Source organism: Sturnira hondurensis, unplaced genomic scaffold, assembly GCF_014824575.4.
Source record: "Sturnira hondurensis isolate 20B ecotype Veracruz unplaced genomic scaffold, ASM1482457v3 Scaffold0013190, whole genome shotgun sequence".
Lineage (NCBI taxonomy): Eukaryota > Metazoa > Chordata > Mammalia > Chiroptera > Phyllostomidae > Sturnira > Sturnira hondurensis.
In genome coordinates, this window is record NW_028085821.1 from 1870882 (window position 1) to 1890164 (window position 19283).

At 38.0% G+C, this 19283-nt stretch overlaps 1 protein-coding gene across 1 annotated transcript in view; it reads left to right on the forward strand.

Moving 5' to 3' along the window:
- ARID2 (AT-rich interaction domain 2) overlaps window positions 1-19044 on the forward strand; it is a 165981-nt gene extending 146937 nt beyond the window's left edge. The window contains exon 21 of the mRNA XM_037061084.1: window positions 16212-19044. Within this exon, the coding sequence (XP_036916979.1) occupies window positions 16212-16356 (145 nt within the window). The 3' untranslated portion in view covers window positions 16357-19044. The remainder of the gene's footprint in view (window positions 1-16211) is intronic.
- The last annotated feature ends 239 nt before the right edge of the window (window positions 19045-19283 follow it).

Genomic DNA, 19283 nt, shown 5'->3' on the forward strand with positions numbered 1-19283 from the left:
ACTGTTTTCCTTAGGAATTTTGTGAATATGTCTAAAAGCTTATGCCAAGGTCAGGCCATCGCGGTGTCCTAAAAGCCAAAAAAGTAGAGAATTCAAACAACAAAAAGGTGTTCCTTTAACTTTTTTATTAGGTTAATTTTCTTGCTGCCCATAGGATTTAGAGGAAAAAGTAGATCTGCTAAAGAGAAAATTTAGCAGTTTCGTGAATTGGGGAGGGGATGAATTGATCATTTGAATTGTGTGGAATTAGGATTGGATTCAGTTTGTTAATTGGCATTTTAATGAATTTGTCAAAATTAACAACAATTCACTATGATACCTGAACTTTTAAAAGTTACTTTCTAATGGACTTCACCAAGAGAAAACTTGGGATTTTGTAGATCTGTAGAAACTAGAAACAGTTAACTAACTCATGAGAGAGCAAATGTGGAGTGTTCTGCTGATGCCTTTTGGACCTTGAAGCTTAAGTTGCTTTTCTAGTTTTCCTTCTGTGTGTCAAACTCCTTTTCTGAAAAGTGGTCCTCTGAGTCCTCTTGTTTTCCAGATAGTGAAGACAGTGACTTTCTCTGAGTTTCTCTCCTCTCACATACTATTATTAACCCCATTCCCTAAATATATCTTGAATCTACCTTAGGTCTCCTCCCTTCCTCTCATTTTACCTTTTGTATTTTTTGCAATCACCTTTACCTGGATTTTCCAAACATATAAACAGTGGTATCAGTTACCCAAAAAAAGCAATGAATTTGACTATATCAGATTTTAAAACTTCTATAAGTTAAAGATGACTAAAACAATTAGAACTGGTTTTAAAAAGTATTTCCAATGACAAAGGTTATTATAATTAGTGTGTCAGGCATTCTTACAAATGAATAAGAAAAATTCTTAACAATCAAATTTTAAAAAAGCAAAATGTTTCAGAAAAAAAATGTGAAGGTTAGTAACCATATGAGAACACTGCTGTCTTCTTCCTTCCTTGATAACATGATTTCTTCCTGCCTTTCTCACTGTATTACCTTCCCCGCCCTTCCTTTTGTTTCATAGCCTACATGTCACTTTCAGCCTGACTAAACCATGTACAGATTCCTAATCATGCTAGACTATTCTTTTTTGCCTGGAATGCCCTCCTCCTTTTCTTACCTGCCTATTGAATATCTGCAAACATTCATAATTTAGCTCAGACAATAGTTCCTGTGCGCCACCTTTGCCATTCTATGTTCCCCTTACCCACCAAGTTTGTTCTTCTCAATTTTTTCAATATTCCTGTCTTTATAAAATGTCTGTCTTATAACACTTAATGCTATTACTTTGTAAATTGTTTTTATATGGCTTTTTTTCCTCCTGACCTATGTTCTGACTTTTTCTGATTAGTCTTTGTAGCCTAAACACTTAGCACAATGCCCAACACATTATAGAAAATCTCTACTTCCTCTACATGTTTAGGATTCAACTCAGGGGTGACCTCTTCCTTTCCTGACATCTTCCTTACTACCCCACCCCGACCCTGAGTGCCACAGAAACTCTACCAAGGCACACATTGCACATTACCAGCCTAGAGAGTGAGATCTTTGAAAGTAGGGATCAAATATTTATTTTTGGTTTTGTGTCCTCAGTGCCTAGTGTGATGTTGGGAATGTAATAGTGATTCAGTAAGTATTTTGTTTGATAGATGGAAGGAACGAAGTCTCACAAATTCATTTTTTCATGGAGTTCTGCCTGGAATGTGTTAGGCAGTTGGAATTCTAAAAGTAATTTTTTATAACTTTTTCTTAGGGCTTTTCCTCACATTCATATTGCACATTCTTAAACTTATAGCAAACCCATTTTGACTAGGTCCAACACAATTACTGGTCCAGAAGTTTCACTTAATGTTTTTGTGTTGTCAATCTTGTTCTTTCATTTAACTCAAAACCTCCCACATGTCTTCTAGCATCGTTAGTTCCTATAATATCAATAAGCAGAAGCAAAAGAATTGAAAGTCCATTTGATTCTTTCCATTTACCCCTCCAGTCCCGTTGAAATCCCCATACACAAGCTCTGTGGAACGTCTCCGATGATAGGGAGTTTTGCTTGAGTGAAAATACTAACAGGGAACCTGGCAAAACCCACCTATGTGGGGAAGAGAGTGTAGCAAATCAGATAGCTGCAAAAGATAATTCTTTGTTGGTATGTCTCATCTCTGGTGGAGTAAGTTACAGGGTGTGATTTTTTTTTAGACTAAAGTAAATTCTATTTGCAGTAAAAACCTTCAGCTCAGTAGGAAGATACATGGAAATTTAGTCTTACAGTACAGCATACTGAACAATATAAAATGTCAGCATTTTTAAATTTTTGAATTCAGAATTATTGTCGGAATAGTATAAGATGTTTCATACAGTTTATCTCCATTCTGATTAAGCGTGAGCTCTGAAGAATTACAGTATATTTCTGTTCCTTTTGATGTATTTATCTTTTCTCAGTATAATACATGGGTCTTACTTAACTATCAGTTGGTACTTTTCTATATACTAATAGTGAACAACCCAAAAAAGGAATTAAGAAAACAATTCCATTTACAAGCATTCAAAGGAATAAAATATTTAGGAATCATATTAAACAAGGATATGGAAGGCTTCTACACTGAAAACTGTAAAGCAGTACTGAAAGAAATTAAAGAAGACTTAAATAAATGGAAAAATATTCATGTTCATGAATTAGAAGACTTAATATAGTTAAAAATGTTGATACTACCCAAAGCAGTCTACAGATTCAATGCAACCCTATCAAAATCTCAGTGACACTTTTTTCAGAAATAGAAAAATCCATTCTAAATTTAAAAGGAGTCCTGGCTGATGTTGCTTGGTAGATTGAGTGCTGGCCTGCAAACCAAAGGGTCACTGGTTCAGTTCCCAGTTAGGGCACATGCCTGGATTGTAGGCCAGGTCCCCAGTTGGGAGCATGCTAGAGGCAACCAATTGATGTTTCTCTTGTACATCAATTTTCTCCCTCTCCTTCTCCCTTTCTTCCCCTCCCTCTAGAATAAATAAATAAATAAAATATTTTTAAAAACATAATTTAAATGGAATCTCAAAATTTATAGACTCTGCAGAACTAAAGCTATATTGAAAAAGAAAGTTGGAGGACTCACACATCCTGATATCAAAATTTACTCAAAGCTACAGTAATAAAAACTGTGGTACTGGAGATAAGACAGACATACTGACCAACAGAACACGAGAGAGAGAGCCCAGACATGGGATCTCACATATATGGTGAAGTAATTTTCAATAAAGGTGCCAGTTATCCATTCAGGAAGGAAAAGACAGTCTTTCAACAATGCATTTGGGAAAACTGGATATCCACATGCAATAGAATGGAGTTGAACCCTTACGAAACACCATATACAAAAATTAACTCAAAATGGATCAAAGACTTGAAAGCAGGAGTTAAAACTAGTACAGCTTTATGACATTGGATTTGGCAGTGATTTCTTGGGTATGACAATAAAAGAAAGAAAGTTGAACTTTATCAGAATTAGAATCGTGTGCATCAAAGGACACTATTGACAGAATAAAAAGGCAACCCACAGAATGGAATAAAATAATTGTAAATCACATATCTGATAAAGGGGTTAATAGAAAATATAAAGAACTTCTAAAACTCAACAACAAACAAACTGAATCAAAAATGAGGAAAGAAACAGGCATTCTCCAAAGAAGGATAAACAAATGACCAATAAGCCCAGCAAAAGATGATCAACATCACTAATCACTAGGGAAATGCAAATCAAACCCATAATAAAATACAACTTTGTACCCCTTAGGATGACTATTAAAACACATGCACACACAGAAGTGTGGGGTGGATGTGGAAAATTGGAGCCCTTGTGTATTGCTGGTGGAAATATAAAAAGATATAGCCACTGTGAAAATGGTATGGCAGGCCTCTAAAAATTAAACATAGGATTACCTATGCAATTCCAGTTCTGAGTATATATACGAAAGAACTGAAAGCAGAAAGTTGAACATATATTTATGCAACAATGTTCATGGCAGCATAACCAAAAGGTGAAAGCAACCCAAGTGTCCAACAGCAGATGAATGGATAACTGAAGCATGGTTTGTGTATATATACAGTGGAATATTATTCAGCCTTAAAAAAGAATGAGAGCCTTTGGTCAAGATAGTGGCATAGATAAATGTACTTGAATCCTCCCACAACTGCATCAAAATAACAGCTAAAATACAGAACAAATTCTAGTAATTGAGAACTGCACAAAATATACTTGCACAGAAGTTCTGTGATTGTGGGTGTACAGAAGAAGTCATTTAAGAACTCATAGAAAGGATGGAGATGTGGAACAGGCTGGTCCCATACCCACATGAAGTAGTTAAACATCGTGAAGGATATCTCAGCTCTGGATGTTTTACTTGAGGATCCAGGAGTCCTAGCCCTGCACCAGGCTTCCCACTATAGGGTTCCAGTGCCAGAGGAGAAGTCTGCATAACTTCTTACTATAAAAACCAGAAGATAAGGCAGCTGACTGAGACAGAGATCTACCAGAGTTCTAGGCATTCCTCTTTTTTTTCTTAAGATTATATTTTTAGAGAGAGGAGAAGGGAAGGAGAAAGAGAAACATTGGTGTGAGAAACATTGATTGGTTGCCTCTCATACACACCCCAACTAGGGACTAAACCCACAACCCAGACGTGTGTCCTAACCAGGAATCAAAACAGCAACTTTTTGCTTTTGGGACAATGCCCAACCAACTGAGTCACCACTGGTCAGGGCCCAGGTTTTATTCCTAAAAGACCTGCACACAGACTTACTCAGACTTACTCTCTTAGCTCCAGCTTGAAAGACACCAGGGACATATGGGGAGGGACTTAATTATCTGGCTTTGGGATAACGGCTGGAGGGCAGCTTTCTCCCAAATGGAAGTGCTGGTAGAAGGCATTGTTCCTTTACTGAGCCCTCTCCCTGCTGGCACTGGTTGGTGCCAAATCCGAGTCTCCATCAATTTGGCTAATACCTTTTTCCCTGCTCTGATGATTCCCTGAGACCAATGACACCCAACTTGTGGGCCCACCCAAGCTGTTTCCAATGGCTTTTCCATATAAGCATCCTGTCTTGCCTCATGTTGCAGACTTTGTCTAAATTCTCTTAAAGGTTCACAAACCCAAACAAGCAGCATCTGGCCTCAACATGAGACATACCTCTTATGAAGTAGTCCCAGGCCCAACACTAGCAGCAGCTAGCCTCGGCTCTCAGCTTGGCTTCTCCAGGGCACCTCCAAGCCTGATACAAGTAGTAGCCATCCACAGATTGCTCTGTAGCTAATGCCAGATAGCCCTGGGCAGGGCACAGTAATCAGCTGATCTTGGCTTGCCCTTCTCAGGAGGCTCCAGATCCAGCACATACAGTGGCCAGCTTCAGACCATGCTGGAGCACTACCCATCCACCTCCATGAGTGACACACTCGGGGGATAGACTCTACAGGCACCAAGGCACTACTGAACCAAGTATCGTTCTATGGATTGGCCCCTAAACAGGAGCTCCTCTGCTATAGTTGTGGCTAGTCCTCGTAGTTGATTGGTTAGGGAGTCAGCCCCTCCCACTGATATGCCAATAGCAATCATGGCTGTACTGCAACAGGAGGTTGTGCAAAGTCCACCCACATGTGTGGTGGGCTTGGGGGAACCTGGAACACAGAGCTTAGGTGACATAGGAATCTGTGCCACTGAGTCCTATAAGACACCTACTACATAAGGCCACCTTATGAAGACTGGGAGAAATAACAGATCTTCCTAATGCATAGAAACACGCACAGAGAAGCAGACAAAGATACTTGTCCCAAATGAAAGAACAGGAGAAATCTCCAGAAAATGAATTTAATGAAATGGAGGCAAGCAAATTACCAGATACACAGTTCAAAACATTTTCTATAAGGATGCTCAAGGAACTTAGGACTTCAACACCATAAAAAAGGACAGAAACCATGAAAAAGAACTTGTTAGAAATGAAGAATACCTAAGAGTCAACAGCAGATTAGATGAAACAGGATTGAGGGAGCAATTTGGAAGATAAGGCATCACAAAGCACCCAATTGGAGTAGCAACAGGAAAAATATTTTTTAAAAGCGAGGATGGTTTAAGGGATCTCTGGGACAACCTCAAGCCTAACAACATCGTGGGCATAAAAAAAGAAGAATGAGAGCATGGGATTGAGAACCTATTTGAAAAACTGAGTAAAAATTTTCCTAACCTGGTGAAGGAAATAGATTTACAAGTCCCAAATAAGGTGAATCCAAAGAGGCCCACACCAAAACACATCATGTTTTAAATGCAAAAGGTTAAAGGTGAATAGAGAATTTTAAAAGGAGCAAAAGAGAAGCAGTTAGTTACCTATAAGGGAGCTTCTATAAGACTGTCAGATGATTTCTCAACAGAAACGATGCAGGCCAGAGGGATTGGCAAGAAATATTAAAAGCGATGAAAAGTAAAAACCTACAACCAAGATTACCCAGCAAAGCTATCATTTAGAATTAAAGAACAGATGAAGATCTTCTCAGATAAAAAGCTAAAGGGTTTCATCATTACCAAACCAGTATTATAAGACATTAAAGAGGTGGGCTCGGATGGGAGTAAAAGACAGAAAACTGTACTTGAACAACAATTAAATAAATTTTTAAAAAAGAGAGAGAGAGACATTAAAGGGTCTTCTTTAAGAAGAAGGAAAAAAGATAAGAAACATAAACAATAAAATGGCAATAAATAACATATCTATCAACAATGACTTTAAATGCAAATGAATTAAATGCTTCAATGATATAGGATGACTGAATGGACAAGAAAACATGACCCTCATATATGCTGTCCACAAGAGTCACTTCAGATGGAAAGGCACAAACTAGAAAGTAAAGGGATGGAAAAAGTTATTTCATGAAAATGGAAACAACAAAAAAGCTGCAGTAGCAAAACTTACACCAGACAAAACAGACTTTAAAACAAAAGGCAATAAGAAAAGAGAAAGAAAGACCCAGCAGTTCCATTTTGGAGTATTCAAAGAAACTCAAAACACTAAATTGAAAAAGCATATGTATCCACATGTTCATTGCAGCTGATCGACAATGGCCAAAGTATGGAAGCAACGTAAATGTCCATTTGTAGATGAGTGGATAAAGGAGTGTTACATAGATACAATGGAATATGCCTCAGCCATGAGAACAAATGAAATCTTGCCAACATGGATGGACCTAGAACAGGGGTGTCAAACTCATTTTCACCGGGGGCCACATCAGCTTTGTGATTGCTTTGAAAGGGGCAAAATGTAATTTTAGGATTGTATGAATGTAACTACTCCTTAACAGTTAAGCAAGAGCTTAGTGCTGCTACCGAGTACAAACAAGGTGGAGGGCTAGATTCAGCCCTCAGGCCTTGTGTTTGCCACCCGTGACCTAGAGTGTATTGTGCGGAGTAAAATAAATCAGAGAAAGACAAATACCAGAGATTTCATTTAAATGTGGGGTCTATAAAACAAGATAAGTGAACAAGCAGAACAGAAACAGCCTCAGTGATAACAGAAGGTTTTGACCGTTGCCAAAGGTAAAGGGTTAAGATAGATGATAAAAGTGAAGGGATTAAGTACGATTAGGTAGTTACGGAACAGTCATGAGGATGTAAGGTGCAGCATGGCAAATGTAGTCAATTATATTGTAATAACTATGTATGGTATCAGATGGGTACTAGTTTTATCAGAGTGATCACTTTGTAAATTATGTAAATATCTAATCATGGGGTTGTATACCTGAAACTAATATAATATTTACATCAACAGTAATTGAAAAATAAAAAACATTTCTAAAAAACACAATCAAAACCAAATTTAGGGTTAGGCCTGGAAATTCTTAATTCACTAGATTAAATTGGGCTAAAACACTAGAGCGTTTCCTGTGACTACTCATTTCAAAAATAACCTTCAAGAGGGTTTTTGACCTGATATTTTATTGACCACTGTGATTAGGGGAAAGCATTTACTGCACCACAGATATTCACACGGTCCCCAAGGGAGTGTGCCTTCATAGAGAGAATGCCTGACTGAGAGTCAAAACACATGGCTTTGGCCTCTGGTTCTGCTGTTGAGTGGCGTGAAAACAATCACTCCTGGGGCTTCAGTCCTAGGAGGACACATGCCTTAGTTTTCTGTGGCTGCTCTAACAAATTTAGCAGCTTAAAAGAGGTGCTAAAGCCCTGGCTGGTGTAGCTCAGTGGATTGAGCGCGGGCCTGTGAACCAGAGGATCGCGGTTCGATTCCTAGTCAGGGCACATGCCTGGGTTGCAGGCCAGTTCCCGCAGGCCAACTCCCAGCAGGGGACGCATGAAAGGCAACCATACATTGATGTTTCTCTCCCTCTCCTTCCCCTCTGAAGATAAATAAATGAATAATAAAATCTTTAAAAAAAAAAGAGGTGCTAAAAAAACCCTTTATCTCAGTTTCATAGATCTGAAGTCCAAGATAGCATGACAGGGTTTTCCACGTAGGGTCACATAAAGCCAAACTCGGTGCGGTGCCTGTACTGTGCATTCTCCTCTAGAGCTCAGGGTTCTCCTCCAAGCTCATTCTCTTTACTGACGGAATCCCGTTGTTTGCAGCTGGAGGTCTGAGGTCCCCGTTTGCTTGCTGGCTATCGACCAGACTGCCTTCCAGTCCTGGAGACTGCCCACGTCCCTTCTCACGTGGCCACCTCCACCTGGAAGCAGCAGTGGTGTGTTAAATCTTTCTCTAGCTTTGATTTTACGTCTTACTGTTCTGCCAGCATTCAAGAGGGTATTATGCTAAGTGAAATAAGCCAGATAGAAAAAGACAAATACCACATGATTCCACTTACATGTGTAACCTAAAGAACAAAATGAATGAACAAACAACAGAAGTAGACTCAGATGCAGAGAACAAATTGATGGTTGCCAGATGGTAGGGGGTCGGGGGTGAATGGAAAAGGTCAAGGGATTGAGCAGTACAGATTGGTAGTTACGGAACAGTCACGGGATGTGAAGTACAGCCTAGGGAGTACAGTCAGCATTGTAATAACTGTGTGGGGCCAGGTGGGTACTGGAATTGTAGAGGGGGCCACTTCATAAATTACGCAATTGTCTAACCACTGTTCTGTACACCTGAAACTAACACAAAGTAACGTCTAATGTTAACAGTAATTGAAAAATAAAATTTAAAAAACACCCTCAAGCTATGGAATGAGTAGATATATAAACTTGTGTTTTACTCATGAACATAATTATAAAAATGTATTTTCTAAGGTTTATAAAAAGATTTTTTAAAAATACAAAACAATTTACCAGAGTAATTAAAGATCTTTATTCACTGATTCTTGAATGGAGACCATCTCATCTGGCAGATATGAGCAAGCTCCAGGGCCTACAGAAAATGAGAGACCTTTATAGACAAAAGGGGGTGGAACAAAGTAATCCTAGGAAAGAGCAAATTGTGACAGTCACCTTCCTTAGGGTATGACAGTGGCCCATCAGGTAGATGACCTTGCTAGTGCTGACCAGGGGCTTCCAGATGGCTGGTTTAAGATTCCTTCCTGAGAGAGCCTGAAACTTGGAAGTCTGCTACCAAGTCTCACTGTGGTGACCTTGAGCATAGCACACTTTACTCTGTTTCCTTTTAACACTCTCTTAAAATTAGTGGTTAGGAGGCCTTGACCAGTGTGGCTCATTTGGTTGGGTGAAGTCCTGCAAAGTGAGAAAGTTGGCCAGTTCAATTCCCAGTCGGGCACATGCTGGGGTTGCAGTTTCGGTCACCAGTCGGGGTACATATGAGAGACAACCGATAGATGTTTCTCACATCAACGTTTCTCTCCCTCTCTGTCTCCTTTCCTTTCTCTAAAAATAAAACAGTAAAAATTAGTGGTTAGGAGAACAAGTTTTAGAATGGTTTCCTATGTAGAAGGCCTCCAATTAACAATAAGTTGCTCTTGATTATAAACGTGTTTTGTTTTTGTTTTTTTTTAAGAAAAAGGAATGAAATTCTGGTATATGCTACAACTTGGACACTGTGTAGACATTATGCTAAGTGAAGTAAGCCAGACACCAGTGGACAAATACTATGTTACTCCACTAGAGAAGAATCAAATGCGTCAAGATAGAAACTAGAACAGTGGTCACCAGGGGCTTAGGGGGGAGGGCGGGAGCAGGGAGGTGCTGTTTAATGGGACGGAGCTTGGTGACAGGGTGACAGAAAAGTTCTGGAGTTGATGGTGATGAGTGCACAACAGTGTGAATGTTCTTAACACCACTGCACTGAATACTTAAAAATGGTTAAAATAGTAAATTTTATATTGTATTTTACCACAATTTAAAAATAACAAAGGAGGGATTTGGGGAATAATGGGGAGTGTGACTGCTCATGGGTATTTGGTTTCTTTTTCGGGTGATGAAAATATCAAAAATGGATTGTGTGATGGTTGCACAATTCTATGAATATACTAATAACCACTGAATTATACATCCCTGAATGGCTGAATTGTATAGTATATGAATTATATCTTAATAAGGCTATTACAAAAATTAATTTTTTTAAATCAAATGACACTAATAAGCTTATTACAAAATGTAGCAATCCCTATTTTATCTCTTGTACCCATTTCAAAGGGGGAGCTTTCAACAATTTGAGCTATTTTTTCTAATATTTGCTTTTGTATTTCTAAATAATAATGCTTGTGTAACTATTTCTTGATTTACCATTTACCTGTTGGCACTCTCTCTAAAGAACTGGATACTTTTAAAACCTCTCTCCTGCCTTTCCTTTCTCTTAAGATTGTTTATCACCATGTATTTAATCTTAGATGTTGTCAAGTTATTTGATGCTGAGCCAAGTACCTCTATTATTACGTTTTTCTTTCTCTCTGTTTTTCTGGGGTTAATGATTACCTTGCTTCTTGTTTAGCTTTTTATGGCCCTTCTGCTGATTTTGTCATATAAGTCTGTATGTGTAACCTGTCCAAATATTCGCAGTTGTTAAACTTCTTATTAGTTTTGCATTTTTCCCCCTTTACAGTCTAGACAGCTTACTTCGTAGGCCTGGTGCACATTTATTCTTGGGAATTCTTCTGTATTGAGTCCCTTTTCATTGAATTTCACTTACTTCCTTTACTTGATTTGCTCCCTAATATTAAAGCACATCCTCTGATAGTTTTAAGATCCTACATGTCTGAAAATGTTTTTAGTCTACCCTTACTCTTGATAGTTTAGATATGGAATTATAGATTAAAAATCATTTTTCTTTAAAAATCTGAGGGCATTGCTCTTACATTTTCTAGCATGCCACTTAGCAGTTGAGTCCAGTAAGGATTTTTTTTTACTTTCCAATACTGTGAAATTCATGATAGTGTGTCATGACGTCAGTGTTCTGTTGTCATTGAAGCGAGTGTCTTGTTTCAGCGGGTCCTTTCAACCAGGAGATGTGCCCCCCAGTAAAGGGCCGTTTTCTCACATGTTCCTTTCAGAATTCCCTGCCATCCATTGTCTGTCTTCCATTTCATGAACTTCTATTATTTGGATGCTAGATCCATGTAGATTCTCTAATTTTCTTTTCTCTCTTAGCTATAATTTTGTCTAATTTTCTGGAAATTTTCTTGACTACCATCAAATCTACTGAATTTTTAGTCAGCTGTCCTGCTTTAACCCCTAAGACCACTTTCTGAGTTGCCAGTTGTTGCTGTTTTGTGACATTCTATTCATGTTGAATGGGGTGTCTTCTCTCTGAGGATTTTTTGAAAGATTTTGTTTGTTTTTAGAAAGAGAAAAAGGGAGAAAGAAGGGGGGAGAAACATCCACTGAGAGAAAAACATGGACCGGTTGCCTCTTGCACCCCCAACCTGGGACCCAACCGGCACCCTTTTGGTTTTCAGCACAACACCCCACCCACTGAGCCACCCCAGCCAGGGCTCTCTCGGAGGGTATTCATTCCTAATATTTTTGAAGTTTCTTCTTCTCCCAGTATAGTTCCCCTTTCCTTGAAGTTCCTTGAATTTCTGTGGATTTTTGGCCTTTGTTTTATATTATAAGAATAAAATACTTAAAAACTAGTTCGAACTTCTGAGTGCATGACCTCCACTTGTCACTGGTGATTAATTGCTATTTTAGGGTGACCCCTGATGAACAAATCTACTCCCACACCCAGTGGCAGTTTTTATGGAAGGTTTGTCCTCCAGAGAAGAATCTCTGATTTTTTTGCCTTTGGAGGTGGGCATTTTGGATGAGAGTCAATGTGAGGTCCTATGTTCTGGCAACAGAATGGAGGGACCGGGAGCTTTTTCGCTGTGTTTCAAGTATGTTCACTTTCATCCAGTCCCATTGTTTGTCCAATGGATCTCTCATCCCCGGACCTTTCTGTCTGTCTCCGTAAGTTCTAAGTCTTTCTGGTTTAGTTTCTCCAGAAAATCAATTTATTTGGGCTGGGAAAGGAGAAAAACTTTTGTCCAAACAGCTGATTTGGGTCTAAAATTGTTTTTACTAACTACTCACAAATTATTTCACGTTAGCTATTAAGTGCATTAAAATGACACAATGTGCCTTGTTAAACACGTCAAAAAGAAGCTTCTAGCCCTGGCTGGCGTAGCTCAATGGATTGAGCACAGGCCTGCGAACCAGAGGATCGCAGTTCGATTCCCAGTCAGGACACATGCCTGGGTTGCAGACCAGTTCCCTGCAGGCCAACTCCCAGCAGGGGATGCATGAAAGGCAACCGTACATTGATGTTTCTCTCCCTCTCTCCTTCCCCTCCAAAGATAAATAAATAAATAAAATCATTAAAAAAAATAAAAATAAATAAAGTGTACATGGAACATTTAGCTGAACTGATGAAACACTAAGTCATAAAACAATTTTTTTAAAAAAAAAGAAAAAAGCTTCTAAAATGTGAAATGAAAAGTATCATTTTATACAATAGGAATATTTTATTTTTGGCTAATGAGTGCTTCTTTAATTTTTTAAAATCCCCTCAAAATAAAAGATATTAATATATATCAGAAGTCAAATTGTTACCTTAAAAACATTCTGATTTAAATTTAGTCTTTCCAGTTGTATACATGTGACATAAAAATAAAGAGTAATAAAAGACAGAAAACTGCAGTAAACTTGAACAATAAAAAATGTTCTAAAAAAGAATACTTTTTAAATGTGACTTAATCATTTTGGAAAATATGATTTTATTAAGTTTTTGAAACTAAATGCTTTTGTCAAAATGTTTATTAATTCATAAAGGGAAAATAATTTGCTTCCACTTTATTTTTTAAATCTTTTTTTCTTTACAGAAATTTAAAAATTTCATAGTTTATTTAAAAGTTTGTTAAAATTTAAAGTAAATTATGTCTAAAGAAAAGTATAAAACACAAAAGTGTAAAGCTCAATGAATCATTACAAAAGGAACCAACCATCGAGTTAAAAAATAGAACAATATCAATACAGCGCCCCTTGGAGTCCCCACCAGTCTTGAGCCTGTCCTCCTTCATGGAGGAGGGGGGGTCCTGATTCCCAGGATCACTTCTCCTGGGCTATAATGCTGTATGTCAGTTTTGCCTGGTTTTGAACTTTATAGAAGTGGAATCATATAGTATATATTCTCTCATGCTGGCTTTTTTTAACTCAGTATAGTGTGTGATTCATTGATGTCAATGCATATAACAGAACTTTGTTCATATTATTGCCATATAGAATTCTATTGTATAACTACACTCAATTATTCTACTCTTTTTTAAATTTTTTTTTAGATTTTTATTTATTTATCTTTAGAGGGGAAGGGAAGGAGAGAAGGAGAGAAATATCAGTGTATGGTTGCTTCTTGTGAGTCCCCTGCTGGGAACTGGCCTGCAACCCAGGCATGTGCCCTGACTGGGAATTGAACTGCGACCTTGTGGTTCGCAGGCCCGAGCTCAATCCACTGAGCTACACCAGCCAGGGCTAAATTCTACTCTTGATGGACATATGGGTTGTTTCCAGTTTGGAACTATAAAAAACAGTGCTGCTATGTTTTTTGGCCATATATGGACATATTTCTATTGAAATTTTATAAAGGATTGCTGATTTGTAGAACTTGTACATAATACCAAACAATTCCAAAGAGGCCTTGTCAGTTTGCACCCTCTCCAGCGAGTGTGACAGCCCCGTTACTCCACACCCTGACCAGCATTCTTTACTACTGAACTTTCATCATTCTTTGGAGTGTGTGGAGCGTCTAGATATGGAAACTACATAAAAGCAAATACCCAAATAGTGAAAAAAAAAAAAGAAAAGAAAAGATGCCTAACTTTCTAGTCATCAATCTCAGTTTTTTCTTAGTCATCAGTTTTTGGGGGTTTTATAGTCATTTTACTTTGCTATGATAAAAATGACTGTAGTCCCCACATGTCAAATTTCAGCTTTGAATTTGTGTCTTTTTGCATTTACTGCTTCCTTACAGAGTTCTTCATTCAAAATTTAGAAGTCCTCGCCCTGGCTGGCGTAGCTCAGTGGATTGAGCGCGGGCCTGCGAACCAGACGATCTCGGTTCGATTCCCAGCCAGGGCACATGCCTGGGTTGCAGGCCGGTTCCTTGCAGGCTACCAGCAGGGGATGCACAAAAAGGCAACCATACATTGATGTTTCTCTCCCTCTCTCCTTCCCATCTAAAGACATATAAATAAATAAAATCTTAAAAAAAAAAGTGACTTTAAAAAAAAAATTTAGAAGTCCTAATCCCCTTTTCACTTTTAGTTCCTTTTATTCAGGATTATTTTAATGAGGACATTGATGTTCTTGGATAATGTCATGCTGTTTGATTATTTTTCTAACATGTAGTATGGAAATTTTTACATATAAGGCAAACCTAGGAATAATTTTGCAGTGAAAACTCATATGCCAATCACTTAGCTATGCTGTTGATAGTTTAGTAATGGTTGGTCCTTGAACAATGTAGAGGGTTAGGAATGCTGACCCCCCCAAGCAGTCAAAAATCAGCATATAAACTTGTGACTCCCTCAAAATTTAACTATAGTGTACTGTGACCAGGTGCTGTACATAAACAGTTAACACATATTTTGTGTGTATATGTATTATATAAGTATTCCTATGATAAGGGTAGGGAAAAGAAAGTTTTATTAATAATAAGGAACAAAGGTATATTTATGGTTTTTATTTAAGAAAAAGCGCTATGTGTAAGTGGACCCACAGTCGAAACCTGTGTTGTTCAGGAGTCGGCTGGGTGCCCTCCCTCTTGCGTCCGCCCTCCTTCCCTTTCTGGCTGGCTGGCTGCTTTTCTCCTCAGCCCTGAGCGTGGCTGCTCTTCTTTCCTAGACGGTGCTCATTCTTATGCTCGCTCTTCTTACACACAGCCACAGCAATACTCTAATTTCTTTACTGAAGTTTATAACTTTTTTTAGAAACAAGTTTTTATAGAGTATTGTGGCATTCAAATAGTTAAGCTAAATGTTGCCTGTTTTCACTTAATGAAAAGGAAGAACCTTTATCATACCTAGAACATGATTTTTATTCTCAAGTCGTTTCTTAAAGCAACCACTCTGTTTCTCTCCAGCGTTTTCTGACGGGATCTGAATTACTATTTTATTCTATTGAGCCACGCTCGCTCACCATGAGATCTATCCCCGTACCAGTCTTTAAGCACACAGGTCAGTGTCGTGGACGGTCGGCACGATGCTGTCCAGCAGGTCTCTCGAGCTGCTGCATCTTGCGTACCTCAGACCTTATACTCACTGATTAGTAATTCCTCGTTTCCGCCTTCCCCCAGCCCCTGGCAGTCTCCATTCCACTCTTCGATTCTGTGGATTTGACTATTTTAGAGACACGATCCAAATTTTCTAGGAGCACAACTGAAGTTGAATACAAAATTATGCTAGCAGTTTCTTGTATTTACTATAGAAAAGTACCCCAGAGAAAAGGCAGACAATCAGAGACGTTGCCTGATTCTGCCACTGTTATATAAGTGGTGAGGAAGTTGTTTCCATTTAAAATGCCTCAGGTTGGCTCAGTTTACTCATCTGTAAATGGGACAGATTAAACTGGTTATTTCCCAGATGCTGCCTTCCCTTCTTGCAATGTTGTATTAACATTTACTGTAGGGCTGCATATTATTTCTTTAAAAAGGTTAGTTTTTAAACTAGCAGATTCCATAAGGAATCATCACCGTGACTTTGGATGCTGATGAACTTCTTTGTTTTTTTCCAGATTGTTAAAGAGACATGAAAACAACCTATCAGTGCTAGCCATTAGTAACATGGAAGCTTCCTCCACCCTTGCCAAATGCCTTTATGAACTTAATTTTACAGTTCAGAGTAAAGAACAAGATAAAGACTCAGAAATGCTGCAGTGAAAAATAATTCCACTTCTAGAGTGGGGAACTCAAAGAAAGTCAGATACATTTCACATATTGTTACTGAAGAAAGCACCAAGTCTTAATGGAACCGAGACCATAGAATGAATTCTTTTATCTCCTCCCATGATGCTGAGAGGAAGCTTCGTATTCTGATCTGCGCGAATCCCTTTGTTCTGTTTTAAAAAAATATAAAAAGAAAAAGAAAAAAAACTGCTGTGGGATTGTCAGCCAGCTTGTCTGCAGGATGTTTCTCAGAGCCGATAAATCCTGATGGAAACTGGTATGATCAGAATTCAGTACCATCCACATTGGAATATACATGGAATATTGTAAAACCTACATGAGCAGATGAAATAGAAGCATTAAATATTTTTATCTATATCCAAAAAGGAGCACATTTTTATATTTACAAAACCGTTTAAGCTGGTTTGAATAATTAAAAAAAGTTTCAGCACACCTATACCCCCGATCTCAACGGGGGCCACCAATATCTAGCTATGGATTGTGTGTTTTGTTTAGAAATCAGTAGCTTGGTTTTCTTACTTGAGCCAATATATTTTCACTTATTTATTATCATAAAAATTTACCAGTCAGAATAGATCTTGTAAATATTTGTGAATAGAATGAACACCTTTCATGCCACTGCAGCCACTGGAAATACATTCTGTGGTGTCCTAGAAGCATTATTGGTAGGTTCTAAAGTTTTCTAGACTTTCCTGTCAATTGTAAGTAATTGTGATATATTCTACGCAGTGGATGAATGTTCTTTAAATTTGTGTAAATACTTCTGCAAAGGTACTGATGCTGTAAAGTCAAAACAGTTGTGGAACTGTGATTTTTTTTCTTTTCTTTTTTTTCTTTTGTATTATACACCTTGTAGAACTCATTTTGCTGGCTAAAAGAGTATGGAATAATATATCTCATGTCATTTTTGTAGAAGAAAAACTATTTGAAGGTTTTTTTGGTTTTCCCTAACATGTATCCACTGTAAACATTTGTCATGTGCAAGCTCAGAGCTTGGACAGAATTTTTTGTATTTGTAAATTGGTTTAAATACATGGAATTTTATACAGGTTTTCTCCTGTGTTATATATGCATTATGTGCAGGTATGATATTTTCTTCACTACTTTTTCTATCTTAATATAGTGTGGAATTTTATTGTATTATTCTTCCATTCTTAATACTGTACCACATTCCTGCTCACAAACTGCTCACTTCCTTAAATTGTCTTTTTTCCCCTCAGCGTGACATGTATCCATTTATAACTGCCTATTGCCTGTTCTATTAGCATCCAAAAATGTGGAAGGCCTTCCAACCACCATTTCTGCTGTGTCCTTAGGATGTGCAGTAAAAAATATAGACCTAACAGTTTATGTTATAGAATGGCTTTATTTACTTTGGTGACTGTTTATAGTTTTTAAATAAAAGACTGAACATTTTCTTGAGTCTTTCATTTCTGAGTATGGTTAAGACATTAAAAATTTAAAATCTTAAATTCAACTGAAGGCAAGGTCCAGTCACCTATTTGAGATATGTTGATTTATTTATATTACATTAAAGGGAGAACAGATGACAGAGGTCCTTTCTGTGACAGACTTGGATGAGATAAGTGGGAGGTTGAGAGTATGTATTTGCTAGACTCCAAAGTAAACCCAGACTGTTGTTTCATACTGTGTTTCTTTCCACAATGCAGCCAAATATTCAACTTGAATTCGGGAGCAGCTTCTTGGAGTAAAAGGGCCTTAGTTTGGATATAATTTTTTTTATTATTTTGATTCAACTAGTAGCAAAGGAAAACCCAGTTTTTCCCCAAAGGGGCCTCCCTGGCGGTGCACTCTCCTGTGTGTTACTGAGGCAGAAGAAACCCCTCGACCAGCATTAGTCGCAGTGGTTTCCTAGGGTTGTGGGGCTTATCCTGGGCCCACCTCCCAAAATCAGGACGCCAGCCGACACACCAGAGGTGCCGTGGTTAGTCCTATAATGATTCTCAAAGGCCCAAAACGTACAAGGCTCCCAGTGGTTGACGTCAGTTGGAGAATTTTCTATTCATTGTATTTACCTAAAATTCTCTTGGATTTTTCTAACATAACTTTGTGTAACAGCAGTGTTTGTTTTAAAGGTACATGTTTCTTTGCAAACTTAAGAAACTGCTGTGGAACTTAAATTAATAGCAAAGAGAACCTCCAGGTTTAGGAAAAAACGATTTTCACATTCGCCATTCCTCCACCTCATTGGAATCGCATGCCATGGTTCTAGCTTTTGTGCCGTGATATGTAAATATGTCTGTAGTTTCTCAAAGCATTGGTCTCAGCAGAGAATTTTCTCAATGTATTTGACCCAACAAAACCAAGTGTGGCGTCCCACTTAGGCTTTTCTCCTTATTACAGCTTCACAGAACGACATAATGGAACAACACGGACTCGCTGGGTAATGGGATTGCAGTGCCCGTGCACACGTTCTGCGTAGCCCTCCCATTCATGACAAGGTGCTCCTCGCTAGACAGAAACTTGCTGATTTCCAGTATTGTTATTTTTGTCTAAAGTTCTGTAAATACATGCTTTAATGTTATCTCTAAGAAATCTATGTAAATAATATAGTCTACAACATAGAGACTGTACAATTCTGTGTTATATATGTGCCTAGTGCTCTGTTGGCACTCAATAAATTTTAAGTAACAAAATTGATATCATATAGCCAAGGCATATTTTTCTTCCAAGCTCAAGACAGGATGTGACTATACACTAATGAGACTTGGCAGTTCAAACCACACATGAAAACTTGTCTCATTACTTTATAGTCATGCCATGTATGTTTTTTTAACCATGAAATGACAATAAAAATGATTTTTAAAATGAGAATGTTTTGGATAAGTGACTTCTGTCCTGATCTTAATCACTGTAATCAAAGTATCACACACCAAAGG